The sequence below is a fragment of the Salvelinus alpinus genome, chromosome 5, assembly GCF_045679555.1.
Source record: "Salvelinus alpinus chromosome 5, SLU_Salpinus.1, whole genome shotgun sequence".
NCBI classification, from domain to species: Eukaryota; Metazoa; Chordata; class Actinopteri; order Salmoniformes; family Salmonidae; genus Salvelinus; species Salvelinus alpinus.
Window position 1 is genome coordinate 34,665,346 of NC_092090.1, and position 26,350 is coordinate 34,691,695.

At 43.0% G+C, this 26,350-nt stretch overlaps 1 protein-coding gene across 6 annotated transcripts in view; it reads right to left on the reverse strand.

Annotated features, from left to right (window-relative positions):
* Positions 1–9,957: 9,957 nt before the first annotated feature.
* Positions 9,958–26,350, reverse strand: part of LOC139575984 (SH2 domain-containing adapter protein F-like) — a 123,077-nt gene continuing 106,684 nt past the window's right edge. For all 6 annotated transcript variants that reach the window (XM_071401524.1, XM_071401523.1, XM_071401525.1 and 3 more), the window contains 3 exons: positions 24,438–24,615; positions 24,089–24,208; positions 9,958–17,145 (listed from right to left, as the gene is read on the reverse strand). In XM_071401524.1, coding sequence (XP_071257625.1) covers positions 16,959–17,145; positions 24,089–24,208; positions 24,438–24,615 — 485 coding nt within the window. In that variant the 3' untranslated portion in view covers positions 9,958–16,958. The remainder of the gene's footprint in view (positions 17,146–24,088; positions 24,209–24,437; positions 24,616–26,350) is intronic.

Consider the following 26,350-nt stretch of genomic DNA (forward strand, 5'->3'; position numbering starts at 1 on the left):
TTTCTAAAGAAAGGGGATTGGAAACATTTTAATGGTGTCAAAATGCCCTGAATCCTAAGAATTTCCTGTGAAAGACTGATCACCTTTTACTAGAAATTGTTGAAACAGGTGGGATTTACTTGTAAAATGTTTAAAAGACACCAGGCTCTATTCAAACTGTATAATTACTTTGAATATCTATTATGTCCCTGGGAAAATTATGAAGAGTTGTACCCTTAAATTGAATAAGTTATTCGAATAGGTTTATTTTAATTTTAATTTTGATATAACATGGGTTCATGGGTAAAACTATCAGTTCCTTGGGGTTATGGTCTTTGGATAAATACACAAATGTGTTTTGTTCATTATGCATATAAAAAGTGTTGAAAGTTATTCTAAAAGGGTTTATTGGAGTGTGGGTTTCTGTAAGGGTTTTGTTGATAAAAACATCATCTATAATTCATCTGAGAGAACACTGGTGGAATAAGGGAGTTATCATAAGAAGGTGACGTCAGAATGCTTTAAGGCATGGGAGAGAATATCACCACAAGTGGGTGTGGAGATCAAACCCACCCTAACCGACTGAACAGTGAGGGACAACTGTGTCTGATGACCTGTGAACTGTATCTAAAAAAAAGACATGCTGAAATTATGTTATATTTGTTGGGAGAATAATGACTTAAGGTTATTGGGGTACTGATTTTTTTATTATCAGGCCACTCATGAGAGAAACTGAGACAAAAGGGCTATTGGGAAAATAGATAGTACTGGTATTTAAAGTGTTTAGTATAAATGTTAATTATTAAAGGGATGATGTGTATTGAATAGATGAGGTCATATTTGAGTTAAAGGTAACACTAAGGACTGTTATCCTGAATATTGGATTGGGAAAAGTATTTCAAAAAGAACTGTTTAGTTATTTGGATATAGAACTGTTTAACGTTAATAGGCCTAGGGAAGCTCTGGAAACTAATCCTGAGACAAGGTGGTTGACAAAACTTACAGAATTTTAGATTAAAGGTTTTTTGTTTCTTTCGTTTTATAATGTCATTGGAATTGGAATGATAAAATGTAATGTTTAATTGAATAAAAAGGTAGTCTGTTGTGCGAAGATACCCATGAATGAAGAAGAAAGAGACCAACAATAACTTGGGCATAGAATGACACGGATGGATGTTTTCTCCAGGTTTCATTTCTTTACAAATAGTGATAATATTGCACATGTGCAATAATTATTATAATTTTATTTTTATTTTTTTTCTCTTTTTCTCGTTTGGTCAATTTATTTTTGTTTTGAGGAACATAAGGTTGTGTATATGTTCCTGAGGAGGGACTGATATAAATGATATATAAATTGACTTAAGGATGTTTTAAGTATGTATCAAACAATGGCAGTTATGGGTTAGGGGACTTATAAATGAAGGTAATGGTAGTAAAGGGGTGTTATTTCTAGAAATATGTATAAAAATAGAGATAATTCACAGAAAAGGAAAGACAGCTGGCTGTGTAAAATATAGGGACAATTCTAAAAGTAAATAGAACAATTCACATATCTAAAGATATGGTAAAAAGAATAAGTGGTGGCATTTTGAACATTAGAGCAAAAGTTTAAGAAACTTATGACATAGTTTTGTTAGGATTGGATATTCTTCCAACTGGAAGACGCTTGACTGATTACATGTTATTTTACAGCAGTTGCCGTAGGGACCATCATTTAACTATCATTATGAATATTTCTGTGGCAGGAGGCCAGGTATTGAGGCAGAATGTTTACATAGGGCTGTTATTAAAAATTAAGATTTAGTGATCTTGCTATAAGAAGGAAGTCTGTTGTCAGGGAATAACCCATGTGTTAGTGTGTATGTCCTCAGGAAAAAACAGCCAGAAATGGAAGGGCTTGGGCTGCATTCTGGAGATTGAGTGTACATCAAGATACACCAGGCTGGTGGTATACTTCTTACAACACTGCAGTGGTAAAGTTCTTTATGTCTCTCTTTGGTGGGTGCATAAGTCTCACGAGAAGTAAGGTCCAGCTGAATAATGGGTGAGCTTGAAAACACCATGACAGAGGATGTGGAATCAGAGAGAGAAAGAGAGAGAGATTAGATTCCACTATAGACATACTGGGTTGAGTTTGGAGGCTACTTGTTTTATTTTTAATACATCATATGAAAGAGAATGGATGATAGGATATTATACTCTAAACAAACATGTTAAAGGGATTGATATGAAAGCATATACAGTGTTGAATTAATTCAAGAAGAGAGAATGTTAATTGTAGGTTATGCACATGATTATCAGTTGAAATGGAGTAGATGGGAAACTAAGTAAAAATGACATGATTTGGGAACACCTCTCAGAACCTGTGGCCGAAAGGGGAAGACTGGGTGGAAGCATGAGGAAGCTTTTTAGGGCTTTTATTTTTGTGGAGTCCAGCAGAAAAGTATCCTGGAGGCATAGAGTCAGGTAAAGAGAGAGTGGGAATTGTCATGGTCTCAGATTTCAGTTTGCATGAATATATTTATGCATAACACATAACATTGTCAATGCTGTTATGTTTTGTCTGTTGTTTTCCAAGTCTTATGTTTAGGTAACCAGAAGGAGAGGGGTTCGCCAGCTTCAGCTGGAATGTCTGTTTGTTGTGTGATGAGTGATGGAAGTAAGAGGATGTATGGTGCAATCTTAGACCAGAGGCCATAAGTCTCTAAGTATGAATGCTTCACAGAAAGTAGGCAGAAACCTGAACCAGGATGAGAGGTTCTGCGTCTGATGATCCAAGGGGACCAGAAGGACCTCTCTCAGTGGTACCAGGAGATCTAGTCCACGTTGGAGGGATCCAGAGGAAGTGGGATCAACCGAGGAGAGATGGACCCTATGAGGTGGCCAAAGCAACAAGAACGGCCGTCCAAGTGAAAAGAAGCCAGACGTGGTACCATCTGAACCACTGCAGCTGAGTCCCAACAGAGAGAAGGATACAACCACATAGAGATGAGGACACTGAGGATGCTGATTCACCAGGAGGGAGCCTGGAGGGAGCAGGAGCAGCGGAAACGATTGAGATGCCAGGGAGGAGCCAAGAAAACAGTAAATCAAGTGAAAGCCAAAATATGACACGTGCACCGACTAATGCACCCAGAAGAGGAGGAGAGGCCTCACAAGGAACAGAATAAGAACGTTTCTTTCCTAAAATTGAAACCCTACCAGATGGAAGCTAAGTCCGGCCTGAGGAGGGAGCTTCAGGTGAAGAAAGAGGAGGAAAAGTCCCGCAAGCTGAAGAAAATGGGGATTACCCCACAATTGACTTTTAAACTTTTGAATGGCCTCCTTTACAGACAATTGATGTTAGAACAACAAAAGAATAATGACATTGACATAACAGAAGCAACAGTGGATGCTAGTATAGAAACAACAGACTAATGCACAATCAAGATGTATGGTGGGAGCAGGAAGAGAAGAATGGAATCAGCCGAACAATCCAAAAAGACTGACAAGGTTAGAATCTATGTTCCACCTCAATGTATAACAGAAGCAGGAGAACTGAAGTCTATCTCAATCATAAGGATCAAACCCTTATCGGAGATTGCACTCTGTGGATGGACACATCACCAAACAAAGGGAGAAGTCGTTTGGGACCCGAAAGGATGTGACCTGACATGAATCAAAGAAAAAGACGAGTAGGTGCTCATCATGAACAAGATTGAACCAGTGGAAGGTGAAGACCTACCCCTGCACCTGAACAGGAAGAACCTGTGACAACAACAAGGGTGGCGGCTGCTGTGACGACCACAGTAGCTACCACTAGATGACATCGACTGCCCTTACCAAGCAGACCACCGTGCCAACAAAGCAACCTGAGACATCAGTCAGGAGAGTTTTTACTGATATTTGAAACTTTCTGATAAACTCTAATGATCTACCTCAAGATAAGAACATTGAAAAAGCAACAGAATTAGATATATCAGAATCAGAACCACTCAGGGACACTACATGAGAAGAAGTAGTGAAGAAGGAGTGATACGAATGGGCTAAGTATATGGCAAACAGACACAGAATGGACAATTGTATTTTGTGAAGAAAATCACCTTTGTCTGATCTTTTAATAGTGTGAACCAGCATCATGTAAAAACTGTGTAAGTTGTAAAAATGACTATTGTACCAATAGAAAGTATTCTATTCCCTTGTGTGACATAAAATGTAGGATTGTTCTGGGTAAGTACTAGGGGTAAAACTATGTTGAATGAGACCATGCTGGGAGACAATGATTGTGTTGCCTATAATATTAGAACTGAATTAAATGTACCTCAATTAGACAGAGGTACCGTGGTTAAAGGAAAATATGAATGTTTTTACAGCCATGACACCGAAGGAATTGATGTAGGAAACACCACTGTAGAATGTGATACTATTGGGGTGTTAAGAGAATGTGGGAGTTCGTAAAAATAATGATAAAGGGTTGTGTGGTCACATAACTCAGGTTGCGCCATCTCTTAATATGTTGAAAAATCAAGACAGAGGTATTGCTGATAGTTTCTGGATGTGTGGAAAAAACTAACTGTTGAATGTATTGCCTGATGGATGGATTGGTCTTTGTGCCTTAGTTAGAGCAATTAAATAGGTTACTATTATTGAATCACTCCATGATGACTATGTTAAAACCTAGAGTTAAAAGGGTTTATGATAAGGATCCTGAGGTATACCTTAATGCAATTGGACTGCTTAGAGGTCTACTTAGGGATTTCAAGGCCAGAGAGGAGGTTAAATCAGGATTTGAATCTATATTTCTGTGGATAACACCAAATATGAACTTAGAATGGATTAATTATATATGATATAATCAACAGGGATTCATTAACTATACTTAATTGGCTCTTAGTGGAGAAGGGTGGAGTTTGTGTCATGTTTGCTAGGATGACCATCATGTTGGGAGGAGGGTTGTTGGCTTTGGGTATTGCATTTTGTTGTGTTATACCCTGGTAAAGTCAATTGTGGTTCAGACAGCAGTTAAATAGATGTCTGTAAGGAGAGATGACCCTCCTGTGGTGATTGATCCTGTACCGAGTAGCCCAGGCAAGTATACTAATAAGTATGGAAAGCCTTGTAATGCGGTCGGTGGACCTTTGGACTGCCCCTTTGGGAATCCAAACTGTCTATATAGAGTAGTTCCTGGAGGTGGTTATGCTTGCCATGATTTTTGTAAGGATGGTCTACCTGTATATGCTGTATTTCCAAATTCATGTCTGCAAGGAGGATCATGTTGAAATGCTTAAATTTAGAATGATGTTGTGTCAATTTTCTTTTGTAACTGCATGTAGGTCTTTGATTTTCTCATTCAATTTCTTATTATATTCATTGTATTATTTTTATTTTTTATACTGTTTCTGATTGGATCTTTTACTCCTATTTCACATTTGAGATGTTTGGTACAAGTGATTTGTAAGCTTTATTTTGATAATGTTTTAGTCAATTGTTGGTATTGATATCTACTCTCTATATGTCATTTTTAGTATGGTTTTTGAGGTTAATACCCTCAAGAGGAGGGATTATGTAGGAGTAGGTGACATATGTGGGTAGATATCACACTGTTGGACAGTAGACAGGAGTATACTGGAAGGTAGTATAAGAGAGCAGATGTGAGTGCATTTGCCATTCTGGTAAATACAGGAAACCAAAGATTAGCAGATGGTGTAGTAGTGTAGTGGTAACATAAGATACATGGATAACATATAAATATAAAAGATAGCTGAACATTAAAGTAACGAACCACATGTTAACATGGGTCATGGGACCGTGGTGATGGAGGTCTACTAAGGGACGTTCTGACCCTCTGACCCTTGTAGATTCTCCATTGTGCTGACATACATGTCAGACAGAGTGGCGCCTAAAAGCAATTGGACACTAGACATATGGTCTGACAATTCTATTACAAACATACATGTCAGACAGAGTGGCGCCTAGAGGTAATTGGACACTGGGATAGAGGGTCCAGCCACTATTATAAACAAATTGAAAGCAGATGGTGGTGAATGACTTCATAGGGGATGGACAATACTATGTGTGTATAAATAGAGTAGCTGGAGTTCTGAGAAAGGGTGTGTTCCGCGGGGTGTGTTCCGCGGGGACATGCCAGTGGGCTGTACAGTTGTAATAAAGAGCATGTTTGATTTTAAAAGTTCTGGTAAGCGTTGTATTTGAAAATGATTTTCCACGACACTGGTCGTTGCCATGTCAGACCTATCCTCTTAGCCGCAGCATCACATCCTCAAACCTCCAACAATATACTGTCACAACATCCAGGGAGGTTGCCATGGAGATGCATTTATCTGATTCAGATGGGGATATGTAATCACATTGCACATCTTCACATATTGCTGTCATTGCACTACATTTAGGTTACACACATTCTTTCTCTTTTTTTTCTCCACTCGGAGGACAATGCAAAGAAGATGAAACGCCTTCCTCGTCTGCCCCCTGTGCTGCTTGACATCAAAATGGAGGTGGAAGAAGGTGCTGTCCAGACAGATCTGTTCAGTTTGTACCTGTGGCTGTATAGTGACCTCTCTCCCCCTTCTGTCCATGCAGACAGGCTTGTGTGGGACCTAGGGGGGATGAGGGTGCAAATAGGGTGTTATTTGTGGATGAAGGCAATGTCTTGGCTGGGTAGGAAACTGCACTTAATCAGTAGAGTCACTAATGTTTGACTAAAACTGTAGAGAGACAGAATAAATGCAGGGAAATAGGGGAGGACAGTCATTCCTCTGTCCCCCAGAGTCTTAGGTCAATATAGCCCCTCTTCTCTCATGTATTCTGCTGCTCTGTGAATGCCTGACTATATGCAAACACAGCGACTCAACCCAGGTTCATCGCTGGTTCACATGACCCTGAGAAGAAAATGACATTTCAGGAGTACAGCAGCTCCAAGCTCTGCGCCACTCTGCTCCAGCTCTCTTTCATCTAAACCACTGTTACGACAACATAGTTGGTTGGAAGAAGCTGTAATTCAAAAAGGAGGACAATAAATTACATAGAAACACCCGGCCACCAGTCTCTGAGTATAGTGGCTTTGCTCTGCAGCAGACAGAACTATCCACATTGTCCAACACAACATTGACCTGTAGATTCAGGGATGGATTAGGACAGTCCTACTTAATTATACTCTATGACTACACAGTGGAAAACTCTGCAGCCATAATAGACCATTTAAAGCAGAGTAAAAGCTAAATTCATCTAACTGCCAGAGACTGCAGAATAATAACAGGTTTCACTTCGGGTCACCTACTCACACGTGTCAGAAGGGAATTGGAGGGGAGTTTTGTTTTTGTCTTTTTAAATGATGCAGTTCATGTGTTATTAGCATCAAGTCTGTTTACCTGAGATTGCTTTCTGTCAGGCATGACTGGGCTGAATATGAAATTAGTTGGTGATGGACAAGGGCCATTTTTTCTATCCGTCTGTGGAATGGATGCATTCATTGCTGCTTTCAAGCCATGCCTTTCAGGCCTGTGGGTGCTCTTTTGTCCACCAAAGGACGCTTTGATGCATTTCCTCTCAGGTGTTTTAACCCTTGGTGGGTGTCTAATCCCTGGGAGAGGGTGATATCGCAGCAGGGGGAGAAAGGTTAGAAATTATACATCTCTCCAGAGCAGCTGGAAGGACCTCCATGAAGCTGCTGTATGGTAGAGAACGATAAGAGTGTCTGAATAAGATTTAGACGTTAATCTAAACAAAACAGCAATACCCTAAATCACCTTGGATGGATTCTCAGGAGTATATGAACACACTTCTGTTCAAGTATCAACTAACTAGTTCATTGCAGTTATGTCAACTTTACGTGGAAAATATTTCTCCACACTTTCACGAAAGAGGTGGATCACACATTTCCTGCCTTCTCCTTATTGCTTTTGGTTGTCGGTGGTAACATCCATCTCTCTGTTCTCTGTCTCTTCATACAAGCTGTATGTAATAGAAAACACTGCAGACTTTATAGGCCAGCTTGGCTCCATTGTGAGGCTCTGAAAGGATGTTTACACATTGATCTAGCCTCACCTACTAACAGAAGGCAACAGGAGGAGAGCTGGGGAGAGGAGCATGCTAACTAACACTGCTTCCCTTTCAGGAGCAGAAACACTGAGCATTCAGACAGACATATATGGCCCTGTGTTCTCCAACAGTAGAGCGTCAAAGCCACGTGGTCCGAATCCCCAGTCTGTCTGGTCTGCTTGTTAAAGCCACGCTGTGCGTTTGTGTTTAAATGAAGGATTCTCTAGCACCATCACCATCAAAGCCCAGGGTGTGTTCTCTGTAATCTCAACCGCTGTTCTCTGTCTCTCAGAGCTCTCCTGTAGTTGTTTATTAATTCATGAATTAAGTATGCTCTCGAAGAAAGACGCTAGAGACTGACTCAGACCGTGTCTGGCATATACAGCAATTAATACATTTCCTCTGTACAGATCTTGGTTTAGGTAATTAAATTAAATAAATTGGATTTAAATTGAATTGTCACATGCGCCGAATACAACAGATGTAGACCTTACAGTGAAATGTTTACTTACGAGCCCCTAACCAACAATGCAGTTTTAAAAAGTATGGGTTTAGAATAATAAATAAAAGTAACAAATAATTAAAGAGAAGCAGTAAAATAACAATAGTGGGACTATATACAGGGGGGTACCGATACAGAGTCAATGTGCGGGGGCACCGGTTAGTCGAGGTAATATGTACACTACCATTCAAAAGTTTGGGGTCACTTAGAAAAGCCATATCTCAGACTGTCCAATAAAAAGAAAAGATTAAGATGGGCAAAAGAACACAGACACTGGACAGAGATATGGCTTTTTCTTTGCAACTCTGCCTAGAAGGCCAGCACCCCGGAGTCGCCTCTTCACTGTTGACGTTGAGACTGATGTTTTGCGGGTACTATTTAATGAAGCTGCCAGTTGAGGACTTGTGAGGCGTCTGTTTCTCAAACTAGACACTCCAATGTACTTGTCCTCTTGCTCAGTTGTGTACCGGGGCCTCCCACTCCTCTTTCTGTTCTGGTTAGAGACAGTTTGCGCTGTTCTGTGAAGGGAGTAGTACACAGCGTTGTACGAGATCTTCAGTTTCTTGGCAATTTCTCGCATGGAATAGCCTTAATGTCTGAGAACAAGAATAGACTGACGAGTTTCAGAAGAAAGTTCTTTATTTCTGGCCATTTTGAGCCTGTAATCGAACCTACAAATGCTGATGCTCCAGACACTCAACAAGTCTAAAGAAGGCCAGTTTTATTGTTTCTTTAATCAGCACAACAGTTTTCAGTTGTGCTAACATAATTGCAAAATGGCGATTTCTAATGATCAATTAGCCTTTTAAAATGATAAACTTGGATTAGCTAACACAACGTGCCATTGGAACACAGCAGTGATGGGTGCTGATAATGGGCCTCCGTAGATATTCCATTAAAAATCAGCCGTTTCCAGCTGCAATAGTAAATTACAACATTAACCATGTCTACACTGTATTTCTGATCAATTTGATGGTACTTTAATGGACAAAAAATGTGACCCCAATCTTTTGAACGGTAGTGTACATGTAGGTAGAGTTATTAAAGTGTCTATACAGAGAGTAGCAGCTGTGTAAAAGAGGGGGAGGGAGGGGGGCAATGAAAATAGTCTGGGTAGCCATTTGATTAGAAGATATCACTATAATATCATGGCCGGCCGGTGTGCAGTGAGAACTGGGTTGGGATTGTGTGGTGGAGCAGATGACCATTCATTACTAGGTTGACGGCAGTGACTTTATCCTCTTTTACTATTCTTGCAATACCCCGTCCTTGATTCAACCAACAGAGAGTAGCTCTATGGCACTTACCATTGAATAGACCTTTACCATGGTAACTGGTAATCACAACGGTATGGAGTTATTTACCAAACATCGTTTGGATTATAATTTTTTTTGTAACATGTTTGTTGCAGCATCAAGAAAGAGCCAACAGACAGAGGGTTTGGACTCAAACTCTACTTTATTTAGGTTGAAACTTGATGCCTCTATGTCCCCATACAATACATTCAGTATATACATTTGGCGATGAGGGACTGTACAGATATGTTATAGTAGTGAATACATACACGGGAAGAAAATGTACACAAAAGCATTAAAACCACTTGACCTCAGAGTGGCTAGAGAGACACCGAGTAAGTCAATGGCTGATGGCAACACACGCACACTTCTCTGAGGGTGAGAAGGACTATTTCAGGTTCCGAGAGAGACATAATGTGAAGAGTGAGTCTGCTGATTGAGACAAAGCCCCTTCTTTGCCTTCCAGAGTCCCCTCCCTTCCTCGCTCCTTCTAGCCAGGCGAGGGGTCTTCCTCTGGGCAGTGGACAACGTACGTGGGACCTTGCCTACAGTAGCATGCATCTGTCAGCAGCACTGAATAAAGATCCTCCTCTTTATGTTTCATCTCTACCACACAGGAACATTCTTAAGACATATAGTGCATTCGGAAAGTATTTAGACCCCTTGACTTTTTCCAAATTTTGTTACGTTACAGCCTTATTCTAAACTGGATTCAATCGTTTTTTCCCTCATCAAATCTACACACGATACCCCATAACGACAAAGCAAAAACAGGTTTAGACATTTTTGCAAATAAAAAAAACATGAAAATATTACATTTACATAAGTATTCTGACGCGTCACTCAGAACTTTGTTGAAGCACCTTGGCAGAGAATAGTCTTGAGTCTTCTTGGGTATGACGCTAGAAGCTTGGTACACCTGTATTTGGGGAGTTTCTCCCATTTTTCTATGAAGATCCTCTCAAGCTCTGTCAGGTTGGATGGGGAGCGTCGCTGCACAGCTATTTTCAGGTCTCTCCAGAGATGTTTGATTGGGTTCAAGTCCGGGCTCTGGCTGGGCCACTCAAGGACATTCAGAGACTTGTCCCGAAGCCACTCCTGCGTTGTCTTGGCTGTGTGAGTCTTTGCCAAAGAGTTCAATCTTGGGTTTATCAGACCAGAGAATCTTGTTTCTTACTGTCTGAGTCTTTAGGTGCCTTTTGGCAAACTCCAAACGGGCTGTCATGTGCCTTTTACTGAGGAGTGGCTTCAGTCTGGCCACTCTACCACAAAGGCCTCATTGGTGGAGTACTGCACAGATGGTTGTCCTTCTGTAAGGTTCTCCCATCTCCACAGATTAACTCTGGAGCTCTTTCAGAGTGACCATCGGGTTCTTGGTCACCTCCCTGACCAAGGCTCTTGTCCCCCGATTGCCCAGTTTGGCTGGGAAGAGTCTTGGTGGTTCCAAACTTGTTCCATTTAAGAATGACGGAGGCCACTGTGTTCTTGGGGACCTTCAACGCTGCAGAATTTTTTTGGTATCCTTCCCCAGAACTGCGCCTCAACACAATCCTGTCTCATAGCTCTACGGACAATTCCTTCAACCTCATGGCTTGGTATTTGCTCTGACATGCACTGTCAACTATGGGACCTTATATAGACAGGTGTGTGCCTTGCCAAATCATGTGCAAACAATTCAATTTACCATAGGTGGACTCCAATCAAGTTGTAGAAACATCAAGGACGATCAATGGAAACAGGATGCACCTGAGCTCAATTTCGAGGCTCATAGCAAAGGGTCTGAAAACGTATGTACATAAGGTATGTTTTAATTTTTTATAAATGTACAAAAATGACCCAAAAAAGTTTCACTTTGTCATTATGGGGTATTGTGTGTAGATTGTTATTATTATTAAATTATTTAAAACATTTTAGGATAAGGCTGTAACGTAACAACATTTAACAAAGGAAGGGGTCTGAATACACACACACACACACACACAGTCGTGGCCAAAAGTTTTGAGAATGACACAAATATTAATTTCCATTCAGTGTTTTTAGATATTTTTGTCAGATGTTACTATGGATGTTACTGTTATGGGTAATTATTAACATTCAAACAGTTACTATGGAATACTGAAGTATAATTACAAGCATTTCATGTGTCAAAGGATTTTATTGACACTTACATGAAGTTGATGCAAAGAGTCAATATTTGCAGTGTTGACCCTTCTTTTTAAAGACCTCTGCAATCCGCCCTGGCATGCTGTCAATTAACTTCTGGGCCACGTCCTGACTGATGGCAGCCCATTCTTGCATAATCAATGCTTGGAGTTTGTCAGAATTTGTGGGTTTTGTTTGTCCACCCGCGTCTTGAGGATTGACCACAAGTTCTCAATGGGATTAAGGTCTGGGGAGTTTCCTGGCCATGGACCCAAAATATCGATGTGTGGTTCCCCGAGCCACTTCGTTATAACTTTTGCCTTATGGCAAGGTGCTCCATCATGCTGGAAAAGGCATTGTTCGTCACCAAACTGTTCTTGGATGGTTGGGAGAAGTTGCTCTCGGAGGATGTGTTGGTACCATTCTTTATTCATGGCTGTGTTCTTAGGCAAAATTGTGAGTGAGTCTACTCCCTTGGCTGAGAAGCAACCCCACACATGAATGGTCTCAGGATGATTTACTGTTGGCATGACACAGGACTGATGGTAGCGCTCACCGTGTCTTCTCCAGACAAGCTTTTTTCCAGATGCCCCAAACAATCGGAAAGGGGATTCATCAGAGAAAATGACTTCACCCCAGTCCTCAGCAGTCCAATCCCTGTACATTTGGCAGAATATCAGTCAGTGCCTGATGTTTTTCCTGGACAGAAGTGGCTTCTTTGCTGCCCTTCTCGACACCAGGCCAAGTCTTCACCCCACTGTGCGTGCAAATGCACTCACACCTGCCTGCTGCCATTCCCGAGCAAGCTCTGTACTGGTGGTGCCCCGATCCCGCAGCTGAATCAACTTTAGGAGACAGTCCTGGCGCTTGCTGGACTATCTTGTGCGCCCTGAAGCCTTCTGCAGAAATGCAGTGGAAATGTTTTTGGGGGATTCAGTTAATTTGCATGGCAAAGAGGGACTTTGCAATTAATTGCAATTCATCTGATCACTCTTCATAACATTCTGGAGTATATGCAAATTGCCATCATACAAACTGAGGCAGCAGACTTTGTGAAAATTAATGTTTGTGTCATTATCAAAACGTTTGGCCACGACTGTATATATGTGTATATATACATATATACATACATACACACATATATATACATACATACATACACACACACATTCACAGTACCAGTCAAAAGTTGACACACCTACCCATTCAAGGGTTTTTCTTTATTTATACTATTTTCTACATTCTAGAATAATAGTGAAGACATGAAAACTATGAAATCATGTAGTAACCAAAAAAAGTGTTAAAGAAATCTAAATATATTTTATATTTGAGATTCTTCAAATAGCCACCCTTTGCCTTAATGACAGCTTTGCACATGCTTGGCATTCTCTCAACCAGCTTCATGAAGTAGTCACCTGGAATGCATTTCAATTAATAGGTGTGCCTTGTTAAAAGTTAATTTGTGGAATTTCTTTCCTTCTTAATGCGTTTGAGCCAATCAGTTGTGTTGTGACAAGGTAGGGCGGGTATACAGAAGATGGTCTTTCACCAAATAGGGATAAGTCCATATTATGGCAAGAACATCTCAAATAAGCAAAGAGAAACGACAGTCCATTATTACTTTAAGACATGAAGGTCAGTCAATGCAGAACTTTTCAAGAACTTTGAAAGTTTCTTCAAGTGCAGTCGCAACAACCATCAAGCGGTATGATGAAACTGGCTCTCATGAGGACCGCCACAGGAATGAAAGACCCAGAGTTACCTCTGCTACAGAGGATAAATTCATTAGAGTTAACTGCACGTCAGATTGCAGCCCAAATAAATGCTTCACAGAGTTCAAGTAACAGACACAAGTCAACATCAACTGTTCAGAGGCCCTCATGGTCGAATTGCTGCAAAGAAACCACTACTAAAGGACACCAATAAGAAGAAGAGACTTGCTTGGGCTACGAAACACAAGCAATGGACATTAAACCGGTAGAAATCTGTCCTTTGGTCTGATGAGTCCAAATTTGCGATTTTTGGTTACAACCGCTGTGTCTTTGAGAGACCCAGAGTAGGTGAACGGATGATCTCCGCATGTGTGGATCCCACCATGAAGCATGGAGGAGGACGTGTGATGGTGTGGGGTGCTTTGCTGGTGACCCTGTCTGTGATTTATTTAGAATTCAAGGCACACTAAACCAGCATGGCTTCCACAGCATTCTGCAGCGATACGCCATCTGGTTTGCACTTAGTGGGACAATAATTTGTTATTCAACAGGACAATGACCTAAAACACACCTCCAGGCTGTGTAAGGGCTATTTGACCAAGAAGGAGAGTGATGGAGTGCTGAATCACCTGACCTCAACGCAATTGAGATGGTTTGGGATGAGTTGGTCCACAGAGTGAAGGAAAAGCATCCAACAATTGTTCAGCATATGTGGGAACTCCTTCAAGACTGTTGAAAAAGCATTCCTCATGAAGCTGGTTGAGAGAATGCCAAGAGTGTGCAAAGCTGTCATCAAGGCAAAGGGTGGCTACTTTGAAGAATCTCAAATATATTTTGATTTGTTTAACACTTTTTGGTTACTACATGATTCCATATGTGTTATTTCATAGTTGATGTCTTCACTATTATTCTACAATGTAGAAAAGAGTAAAAAATTAAGAAAAACCCTTGAATGAGTAGGTGTGTCCAAACTTTTGACTGGTACTGATATATTTATTTCATTAATAAATTGTGAGCACAATTTCCCTCCATTACATACAATGGCCCTCTCCGTCAACATCAGTTACCTCATGAAAGTGTGGGATAGTCTAATCATGACATTGACAAACTCCTAAACCTGCCATGAAGAGTCATATACTGTATGCCAGTGGTTCCCAACCAGGGGTACTAGGACCCCTGGAGGGTACTTGGTCTATCCACAGGGGGTACCTTGAGAAGACTCATGAGACCATAGGGTTACTGGTAAAATGCACATGAGGGGGTCCTTCAGCGGTACTCCGGGCAGAGTAAAATTCAGTTGGTGGTACAGTAACCCAAAAAGTTTGGGAACCATTGCTGCTGTATGCAACCCTACTTTACTTGTTCCCTTATCTTACCAACAGAATCAATTCACCTCCAGCAAACACTCATAAAATTCTCTGGAAATGCCAATTGGAGGACAGCCTTAGATTTCCACATCTGCAATGATGCCACCTACTGGCTATGGGATTGCATAGCATGCTTCAGCACTCTCCTTATTAACATTTAGATTTTAAAGGACACGTCAGTCCCTCTGGTTCAGGGGAGAAGTCAAACTCAAAGAACAAAGAGAGGCTTCAAGCAATGTCTCTAACCTCAAGGTCTGTACCAGAATAAGATAGGGTCGTGTGGGTAGAGAGGATAGAACACAGAGACAATGGAGGAAATCAAGAGTAAAGTGAATAAAAAAAACAATTTTGAGGTGTGTAATTACAACAATAATTACAACAAATAGATGGGTTATGACAGACTGGAGGTCTGAGTTCATTCAGGAAAATGGAGTCCTCCGATTGGTCCATGGGGTTTCTACAGACAGTCATTATGTGAGGCTTGACAATCCCATTGGTCACGAGACACCATTACTCATCAGTGTCTCAGAGTCAGAGTCAGGCCACAGAGGCAGTTGGACACATGAAGCAGAACTGACTAAAACACAAAGCGAAGCACCACAGTATATGAGGCCAGGCCCAGGTTATTCAGGCTCTGCCCAAACACGATCACATGGCAGAGAATAGTGAGGGCCGGATGCCGCGAGGCAGGCCTTCACAGAGAGGGGTAACACATCTGTAATAAGAAGAATTACCCCAGAATAAATTACAGTCACAGAACAATCGTTGAAAGAAGCAGAACTCTAGAAATCAGCGGATCTAATCCGACTGATTCAACCCATGCATTATAAGGCATTAACCAAACATTTGTTACTGACATCACACAATTTCATAGTGACTATACATACAAATGCTGATCTGTAAAATGTAGTTTTAAAAATAAGAACCAAAAACATTATCTGATTGACTGGTTTATGCAAAAACATATTCTTAAACCATAGATGCAATTTGTTGGGAATCAGAGTTGCATGGTGGGGGTTGGATCAATATCTGCAATCCCATTGTACCTATTGATCTGCAGATTCACGAATGAAATTGATTTTCTGAGGTAGACAATGCAGGCATATTCCATTCTACCCATACAAAGATATTCTACGATGGCGGATTGGGAAGGTAATTTAGCCCATTTTGCGACTAGGCGCCCATCTCTGGCTCATTTGGCCAATGGGGCTACTGCTGTGTAACATAGTGATCCATATATCAGTCTGCTGACTGTGAAACCAGAGCTGTACTTACACTGTCCTACCAATGGGACCCCCGTGGTGAAGGATATCAGAAATTGCAGTCCCGGGAATAGACAGAGACGTCAGTCTGTAGACCGTACAGCACTTAAACACTAAACTGTTGTTGCACTGATGGGGAAAGTATTCACACAGGGCAGGTTTATTGAGTTTGCCGGCCACTGTAGAGTGCCCATATATAACCCAACTCCAATACATTAATGTGCCTTCCACACTTCCTTTATAAAGGACATTACAATCTTTAGCTTCCCCTCACTAAATAAACACTTTCAGCATAACATGGAGCCAAATCCAATATGAACAGGTCTTGTGTGGAGGAGATTGGTACAGAGTGGTACTGTTGAGGAAGCAGCTGTGGGATCAGTCAAACAATCCTTGTCAGCAGATAATGTGTCAGTCAATGATGCAATGATAATGTTGTAGCAAATACAAACAAAAAGTTAATAGCTGGTCTGAGATCAAGTGGGTGATGACAGGTGAGCTGTGTTATCATCATCATCCCTGCCTCCTCCGCCAACTTGAACTCTGTCCTTCAGACCAATCAGACAGAAGGAGAAAGGCAGAGCGACAGGGTTTCCCATGGGAGGTGGCAGGAGGGCATCTGACCCCTGACCCCTGTGTGACCTTTGGGGAAAGACGTGTCACTATAGTGTCCTGATGGCCACGGGGTAGAGCAGGGACATGTGCTCGGCCCCCTTGATGGGCAGCTTGCGGCTGGAGTAGAAGTGGATGATCTCAGGGACACTGTCGAAGGGACAGCTGTTCTGACCCAGGATGTACTTGTTCTCCTTCGTCCTCGACAGCTTCATGTGCATGAAGCCCTGGCTGCTTCTAGAAGGAGAGAGAAAACAGTATTTCAGCTCTAAAAACGATGAATGCTTTATCTCCCAGCGGTACAGTGTGACAGATCATTCCCAGCCAATGCAGTACAGTAGGGCTGGGTTAGAACCCAGGTCACATACTGCGTGCTCCTATGTACAGTAAGTAGAGAGTGCTACTAGTCTAATGAGCAGCCAGGAAGAATCACTTAGGCTACACCAGTTAATAAATGCAGAGCAAATTAAAAGCTCCCTGGGCTGTGCTGTGCTCCCTTCAGTATTTCTAGGGCTGAGCCGGAGCCTTGGATCTGTGTGCTTTACAGCTCTTAAGTAATCTCCTGCTCTGGAGCCTTGTCTTAATGAGAAATGTGGCTGTATAAAAACCATTATGCTGCACTAGACAGAAGCTGCAGGGAGGAGGGCAGTGACACAGGCCTTTGATCACATAGAAGGAGAGGAGGAGTGGAGAAGAGGAAGAGAGAGGGATGAGAGAGAGAGGGGAAGGAGAGAGAGAGAGAAAGAGGGACATGGTGAGGTAGAGGGGAGAAAGAGAGAGAGGAAGATAGCGAGGAAGAGTGGAAGAGGGGGGAAAGGGAGAGAGAGAAGAAGAGGGAGATGGTGAGGTAGAGGGGGAGAGGGGCTAGCGGAAAAGTCCTCAGGAGACCATTTATCAGAAACCTTTTTTCTTTTTCTTTTTTTAACACAGACTCATGGTCCCAGAGAATGTTTTTTCCCCTTCTGTTTGCATTGTGCAATGCCAAAGATACTGCAGAATCAGCTCACCCGGAGGACTTACACAGTTAGGAAAAGTATATATACAATATTTAGCAGAGCAGGTGTCACCTCTCCTGTCAACAGAAATAAAACAGTGGAATAACAGCCAGACAGTGATGGACTGCAATGACTTCCTGTTCCCATAAGAGGGGAGTGGCATTCAAAGATGGAAATATGTTTTCTTATCCATTCTGTCTCTGTGTGTGTGTGTCCATTATCAGCAGAAAGCACAAATTGCTGGGCATCTTAAATGAGATGTCCATACTTCCCTTATCTTATAAATACATTTGAAAAGCCTGAAGCCATATTTTCTCAAGACACCAGCAGAAACAAAGCCATGGAGAGAACATTAGGATCAAGAGGAAATTTAACAGGTTCAATTAAGGGACAATAACCATTAAAAATGACATTTCTCAAAACATCAAAGGCAAATACTTGCTGTAAGTCATATCTTTCATCAGTTCATGAACCAAGAGACAAAACCTTAGTGTGACACGGTGGAACTAGTAAGGACCAATGCAGATGAAGGACAGTCAACAAGAATTCTCTCATATCTTCTCTTCAACACATTGCTGCTGTAAGACTGGCAAGTCACAGCCTTGACATGTATAGTTTCTGCACTAAAAGTATGGTTAGAGAGGCAGAGATAGAAGGAGAGAGGAGTCGGAGAGGGGGAGACAGAGACCGTAAAAGAAACGAGGGAGATTGAGAGCATCTAGCGTGAGGAGAGGTGGATGATCGTTTTATAAGAGAGCTGAGGGAGACTGCAGGGTTTCTCTGCTGCTATAAAAGTGAAGTAAATACAGCTAGTTTCAGCCTCCTCCATCACTGAGCCTGATCAGCCAGCCAGCTCCTCCAGTTGAATACGTCTCTGTCATTACTAGGATGTTCATCAAATCAAAGTTTATTGGTTGGAGTAGATGAGGACAGATATCTCTAGTCACACAGCCGGTTCACTGCCTACATCCCAAAATACACCCTGCTCCCCATTTAGGGCTTAGGCCAAAAGTAGTGCACTATATAGGGAATTAGGGTGCCCATTTGGGATGCAGTCACTGTGTTGCTGCTTCTTAAGCTGGGCCAGGAGAGGAGAGGCCACTCTGAAGGCAAAGTGTGTTTGATTCATCAACAGCTTGAGGAGATAGGCCTTGGGTTACACGAGCACACCACTTAAAAAGCTAAACACATCAATAGGAATAATAGTAATTTTTTAACTAAGATTTCCTTACCCGTCAGCGTTTAGCTACGCTTATCGTGTTTCAGCTCCGTGGAGACTCATAGACAACGGCGCAACAGACCACTACTCACTGCTGTCTGATAACAGAAATGTAGGGCTATTTCTGACAAGACTGGGCCTTTTGTGTTTGTTATCGTATCCTATTTAGTTGTGCGCTTTTATTGTCTAATCGGGATTAATTTCCCTCTGGAGGTCTGGTGTCCTGTTCACCGGGGTCTATGACTTTCACTTGAACCCTCTCATCCCCACAGCAGAGAAATAGGCTGACAGCCGTCATCGTTTATCTCTACCTCCCATATATTAGACTGCACCACGAATGATGCTTCAATGTAATAAATCCATGGCTTCAGAGAAGCCAAACTCACCCAACAGAAGATAATGATCCAGAAAGAAAGCCATGACCTTATGAAGCATTGTGGGACAGGAAATGTCCCGAATAGCTATTCTTCCGGTTTAATACGTACTGCGGCAGCCACAAACAGAGCGTGTCTGACTGGAAGGATTACAAACATGATCAGGACATGACCATACCTGTTCCTCGTGGTTTAGAGTGACTTTAAAAACAAGAATGTGGTTGGTGCTGCTCATTATAGGTCAACTAGATTGTACAAAACACAAAGCTGTGTTGTTGTTGTGTTTCATTTGGGAACCATTCCAGGTGTGGTAATATCCAAGAAGAAAACATGCATTAATAAAACGCATTGAACTGGGCACTGAACTGCACTGAACCACGCACTCCATAACAAACTGGGAGAGCCCGGTGTCTCTCACAAGAAAGACAAAGAGAAGACACTTTTCTGAGACACTTTTGACTCTCCTGACATGAGTTCAACTGCCAACACCGGCGAGCTTTTGTTGTTCTTTCTACAACTCCAAGGCTTTCTGGTTTCCCATGTGTTATAGCATCAACACATTTTGTTGCATAAATCATTGTTTTCCTCTTTCATCAACGTTTTATTTTCTACCTCAGTCAGCCCGTAAACCCGGCTGTGTAAAACCCCTCCCTAGGGGGAGGAGGGAGAGCTACGCCTCTCAGAGACCAGTGAAAGGCTAAATGTGTTTTATGCACCTAAAAGACCACTCATCTTCAGAGAGGAGAGAGAAGAGAGGAGAGAGGGGGGGGTGGAGAGAGAGAGAGAGAGAGACAGAGACAAGGTACCCTCTCTCCCTGTCAAAAGGCTCTCGAGACTCATGGTTAGTGAAAGTCTGGGCCTTCATCAATGATGCAAAGCACAAACGTGTCGCCGAATTGGCCCCATGAATGTTTCAGCAGCTCCAGACATGGAGTATCTAAACACAGGGTCTCTAGCCTCTGCCACAGAGGTTTCAGCATCTGCCAACATGGAGTAGCTGACCTACACATTGGGTTTCCAGCCTCTGCCACAAAGGTTTCTAGGAAGCAGGAGAAGGAGGCTCCAACATGAGCAGACTGAACTCTGTGTCACCCCCTCCCCACTGCCGGCTCCATGAATCAACCCGCTGATTGTTTACTGGGTTGATCTGAATGACCCTACAACCTCCTCTGCTTCCTACCAGCACTGCACAACAAACACAGTCACGCTGGCAGGACACAGGCACATGATCTACCACACACACCAGAGCGGTTTAGAAATATCTGCCTTCCTGCCTTTGCCCTCTGCCCTGTGTGGATGACATCTCCACTGATCTGTGCAGGAGGTCCAACAAAGAGTGTGTTGTAAACAGCCTTTTACACAACTATGATTTATGGTTCACAAGCACACAGACACGGAACAATTCATTCCATCACTCCTTTCTGGATTAGTCCCATTATTCTGGGATGGACATTGGTGGTCCTAGACACACTCAGAAGTCTACGCGTTTGAACTTTGAACTCAGAGTCAATATGACTTTCTACTACAGTGACTGGCCATGGAGGCAGCCGGACTGACAGGGTCAGAGGTTCAGTGCTGCTGGCTGAAAGGTCACAGTGCGTGGGCTCTGACTGAGAAGGACAGCTCCTACTGGAGATCAACACCGCTCTCCTCCACCCCCTCAGACACAGCATGGGACGTGTCCTAGTGACCTCCCGAGTGGCGCAGCAGTCTGAGGCACTGCATCTCAGTGCAAGAGGCATCACTACAGTCCCTGGTTCGAATCTAGGCTGCATCACATCCGGCCATGATTGGGAGCCTCATAGGGCGCCGCACAATTGGCCCAGCGTCGTCCGGGTTTGGCCGGGGTAGGCCGTCATTGTAAATAAGAATTTGCCTACGAATTTGCCTACTGACTTGCCTAGTTAAAAAAAGTCACCCCAAACAACCCCAGCCCTGTCTATCCAATAAGGCCTACCAGCCTACTGCACCAGACAGTCCAGCCAATGGCCCAGCACTGTCTGTCCAATCAAGCCCACCAGTCTAATTCCCTGTGTGTCCCCCCTGGCAGGCCAGAGCAGAGTCCCAGAGCTCTGGTAATGAAATGAGCAGTCAGTCAGTGTGAGGAGCAGTGGAGCAGCTCTGGACAGCATCATCTCCTCCTGCCAGCAGAGATGAGCCTAAAGCAGGCTGACGAGGAGCGTCCTTGGGACCAGCAACGGTTTTTCCTCCCGCTGCAACGTATCTAATCTATCGCTGACTTTATCGACAGATATGTGCTTTATTGTGAATAACAAAAGAACACAAATGCCAGTTTGTATCTGAAGAAAGGTGACAATAATACTGTAGAACTGTCTTCCATGGCCATAACTCAAGCAGTTATCCTCTCTGCAGCTCATATTTCTCTGCCCCTGTGGTGAAATGTTTTTCTCAGCCAGGTATTGCTGTGTGCTGGTGAAATGGCAGCCCGCTGACACTCATCAGTTGGCTGGCTCCCTGCGGTGGTGTGAGCCCTCAGAGCCTTCTGAGTCGATGGGATGTGACAGCCCTGTGGAGGTGAATGCCAGCTGTGCAGCGAGACCCTTTAAGCTACCCTCCAGTCAAATGTCAGACCAGACGAAACAAATCAGGGCCTGTCCCCTGAACCCTCCGCTGGCCCGGAGACAGGTCACAGTCAGGGGGCAGAGGTCAGCTAGGGGGGCATTATGAATTCAGTTCTGGGCAAGTCAGTGGGGCCAGAGATGTTACCTGGTGGAGGTGGGAGGGCATCATGTAGGAAGGACAGGGTTCTTAAAGGTGATGTGTATAACCATACTGAAGAGACAGTCAGCAGGTAGGTAGGAGGTGAGGAAGACTCCTGGAGGCAGAATAATGGTGCTGTACTGTGTGTTGACCTGGTAGTACTCTATCAATAGAACTCTACTCTATGATAACCCGTGAACACCCCCAGTGAAGTGTGTGTGTGTGTGTGTGTGTGTGTGTGTGTGTGTGTGTGTGTGTGTGTGTGTGTGTGTGTGTGTGTGTGTGTGTGTGTGTGTGTGTGTGTCATACTGTATATAGTGCCTTCAGAAAGTATTCATACCGCTTGACTTATTCCACATTTTGTCATGTTACAGCCTGAATTCAAAATGGATTAAGTCAATTTATTTTCTCACCCATCTACACATTATACCCCATAATGACAAAGTCAAAACATGTTTTTAGAAATGCACATTTATTGAAAATGAAACCTCTAATTTACATGAAGTCAATACTTTGTAGAAGCACCTTCCATCTTTCCACAGATTTTCAATGTGATTCAAGTCTCGGCTTTCTCTGGGCCACTCAAGGACTTTCACATTCTTGTTCTGAAACCATTCCACCGTTGCTTTGGCTGTATGCTTGTGGTCATTGTACTGTTAGAACGTAAATCTTCGCCCCAGTCTAAGGTAATTTGCACTCTGAAGATGGTTCTCATCAAGGATTTGCCTGTATTTGGCTCCATTCATTGTTCCCTCTGTCATTACCAGTCTCCCAGTCCCTGCCGCTGAATCGCATCCACATAGCATGATGCTGCCACCACCATGCTTCAAGTAGGGATGAGGATAGACAGATGATGAGCTGTGCCTGGTTTTCTCCAGGCATAGCGCTTTGTATTCAGGCCTAAGAGAACAATTGTCTCATCAGACCACAGAATCTTTCGGCATTCTTGCAAATTCTAGGCGTTCTGTCATGTGCCTTTTTCTCAGTAGCGGCTTCCGTCTGACCACGCTACCATAAAACCCAGATTGGTGAAGTACTGTAGAGACTGTTGTCCTTCTGACAGGTTCTCCCATCTCAGCCAAGAAACAGCCAAAGAACTTCAGAGTTTCTTGGCTGAGATGGGAGAACCTGTCAGAAGGACAACAGTCTCCACAGTACTTCACCAATCTTGGTCACCTCCCTGACCAAGGTCCATGTTGCCCGGTTCGGTCAGACGGCCAGCTCCAGGCAGAGTCTGAGTCGTTCCATATTTTTTCAATTTCCTGATGATGGAGAACACTGTGCTCTTGGAAACTTTCAACACTCTAGAAATTGTTTTATACCCTTCCCCAGATATATGCCTCATCACAATTCTATCTCGGAGATCTACGGACAGCTCTGACATGCACTGTCAACTGTGGGACCTTATACAGACAGGTGTGTTACCTTCTAATTATTATCCAAACAATTGAATTGGCCACAGGTGGACTCCAATCAAGTTGTAGCGACAGCTCAAGGGTGATCAAAGGAAATTGGATGCACCTGAGCTCAATTTGGAGTGTCATAGCACAGGGGTATGAATACTTATGTAAATGAGATATTTCTGTATTTAATTTTCAATAAGTTTGCAAACATTTTAAAAACATGTTTTCACTTTGTTATTATGGGGTATTATGTGCATTCAATCGAAATGGATTCAATCAAAATAATAAATGTTGAATTCAGGCTGTAACAACAAAATATGGAATAAGTCAAAAGAGGTAGGAATACTTTCGGAAGGCACAGTAGGTACTGGGTGCTGTATATTCTCTAGTGTGTGAGAGGGTGGTGTGTCATCAACTGTACACTGATTACTTGTGTGTAGTGGACAGTATGTATGGGAAGGGTCTTACTTGAGTGAGAGGGAGAAGTCGTTCTTGCTGGTCTCACTGTTCCTCACCAGGTAGCTGGCCTCTTTACACAGCCTCAGCAGAGACTCCGCATCCGTCCTGCTGATCGCTCCATGGTACCAGCTACAGGGCGGAGAGAAGAGGGAGGATGAAACAGAGTGTCAAGTGGAGAAAGTGTCTTAAGTGGAGAAAGTGTCTTATCTAACATCAAAAGACAATCAAATATCTCCACACAGCTCTACCTCAGAAGCACCAACACAAAAGTACCAAATCCCTAGAGAGAATCACAGGAATAGAATTACTAGTCATTATAAATCTGTGGATAGAAAGACAGTAGGGGAGGATGACTTACAACTGGCTCTCCAGGGACAAGGAGGGGTCAATGCGTTCCCCCAGAGCAGCACTGCAGTGGTCCAGAGAGCTCATCTTGGTGTTGACCAGACAGCAACTGGAGTGGATGCGGGGCGGACGCCCTCCTTTACCCTCCTTGGTGGGCGACATTCTGGACTTCTCCGCCCCTTCAAACTGGACTGTAAATGAAGGAGAGACCCACGGCCAGATATGAGTATCACAATACAACAGCATCTTAATAGAGGTCTTCCTGGAGACATTTCAAATATCAGCCTTGGAACATTGGACACCCCGCCTCCTTTTTTGTAAAAAGCTAAGGGACGGCCTCGAGAAATGTAACCACTCAAATTCATAGAGCTATGGATGCAAGGACAGACCATCTATGACATCATAATTACAGTTTTAACCATGTTTTGAGGCTATTCAGTGTTTGTTTACATTGTTTGTAAACAGAGTAAAAACAAGCTGATATTTTGGAGCCTGATGGGGGACGACAGTTGAACTAAGCTCATGACACATTTACAAGTTATATTGTTCAAGAATCAATGGGTATATATCATTACATTATAAGTCTAAAATGGATGTAGCAACTAAGGATTCTAGCTTCAACAATCTGACCATTGAAATCCATCTTGTGTTTCCTGTATTCATCAATTATAAGCAATTCAATTAAAGTGGCGTTGAGTTCAGAGAAGCATGTGTTCAAAACATCAGGCATATCTGTGAAACATTGAGCTGCTGTGACTTAATTTTCATGATTCCTCCTGGTCTTTCCCGGCTGTGCTGCAGTGAGACGTGTTAATGAGAGGAGACAGCCATGCCTCAGTGTTTAAACACACACCCCACCACTCTGTACAACACATCCCCCTCAAGGAACTTCACAGATGAAGGCAGAGCGAGACAGAAATCAATCCAGCCACACTGTGTACACAATGCCAGACGGGAGGGAAAACACAACATGCACAAACTAGTCCAGGTTAATCATTGAGCCAGGCCTTGAAAAGTGCCAAGGTCACTAACTAGAGAATAGACAGGCTCCCTTGGAAGTTGGCACTTCTCAGGGCTTTGCTGCTCGGCCTGATGGGGGATCGGAGGTGATCCATCCAAATCGTGACACGACCCTGACAGAGTCAGAGGTCAGAGATTTGCTTTTAGACCAATCAGAAACAAGCTACTTAATCTCCCTATTTACACAGTCTGATGTGAGATCAGAGGGTGGGAGGGGACCAGGAGTAGAAGTTGAAACCTCAGATCTTCCTGGTAGTGGTCAGCGGTCAGAGACACTGACACAGGAGAGTGGGCTGTTTTACTCCACAGGTCATTTCTGTAGTTGATGTCACACCATCCTTTGGAAAGAGCCCCATTTCCAATTGCCTTGGCTTGCTACCCCCAGCAGTAAACGGAGTTCACCCTTCAACATCAAACACATTGCCAGTCTGTCACTGCCAGAATGCTGAAGACCGCTTTAGGGCTTCAAGAGGAGTGGAGCAACATCAAACGTTGAGCCTCTGATGGAAGCAGTTCATTTAGCATACTCTTAGTTGTGATTGCATGCCCCCCGCCACCACTCATCTCAAGGGCTAATCTCACTCCAGGCCTGGGTTTAACTTCACTGAGTGGACATAGCTCCTCCAGACAGACAGACAGACAGACAAGAGCTGCTGGAATCACAACATATCGATGGAGAGGGGTGGAATAAGCTTGTCTAGTCTAGACCACACCTCCAGTCAAATGATAGCGTGTCACTTTCTGTAAAGCTATTGTAACATTGAGAGTCCTTACAGTCCTTCCACCATTATACACTGAACAAAAGTATCAAACTGCTGGTCCCATGTTTCATGAGCTGAAATAAAAGATCTCAGAAATGTTCCATACGCACAAAAAGCTTATTTCTCTCAAATGTTGTGCACAAAT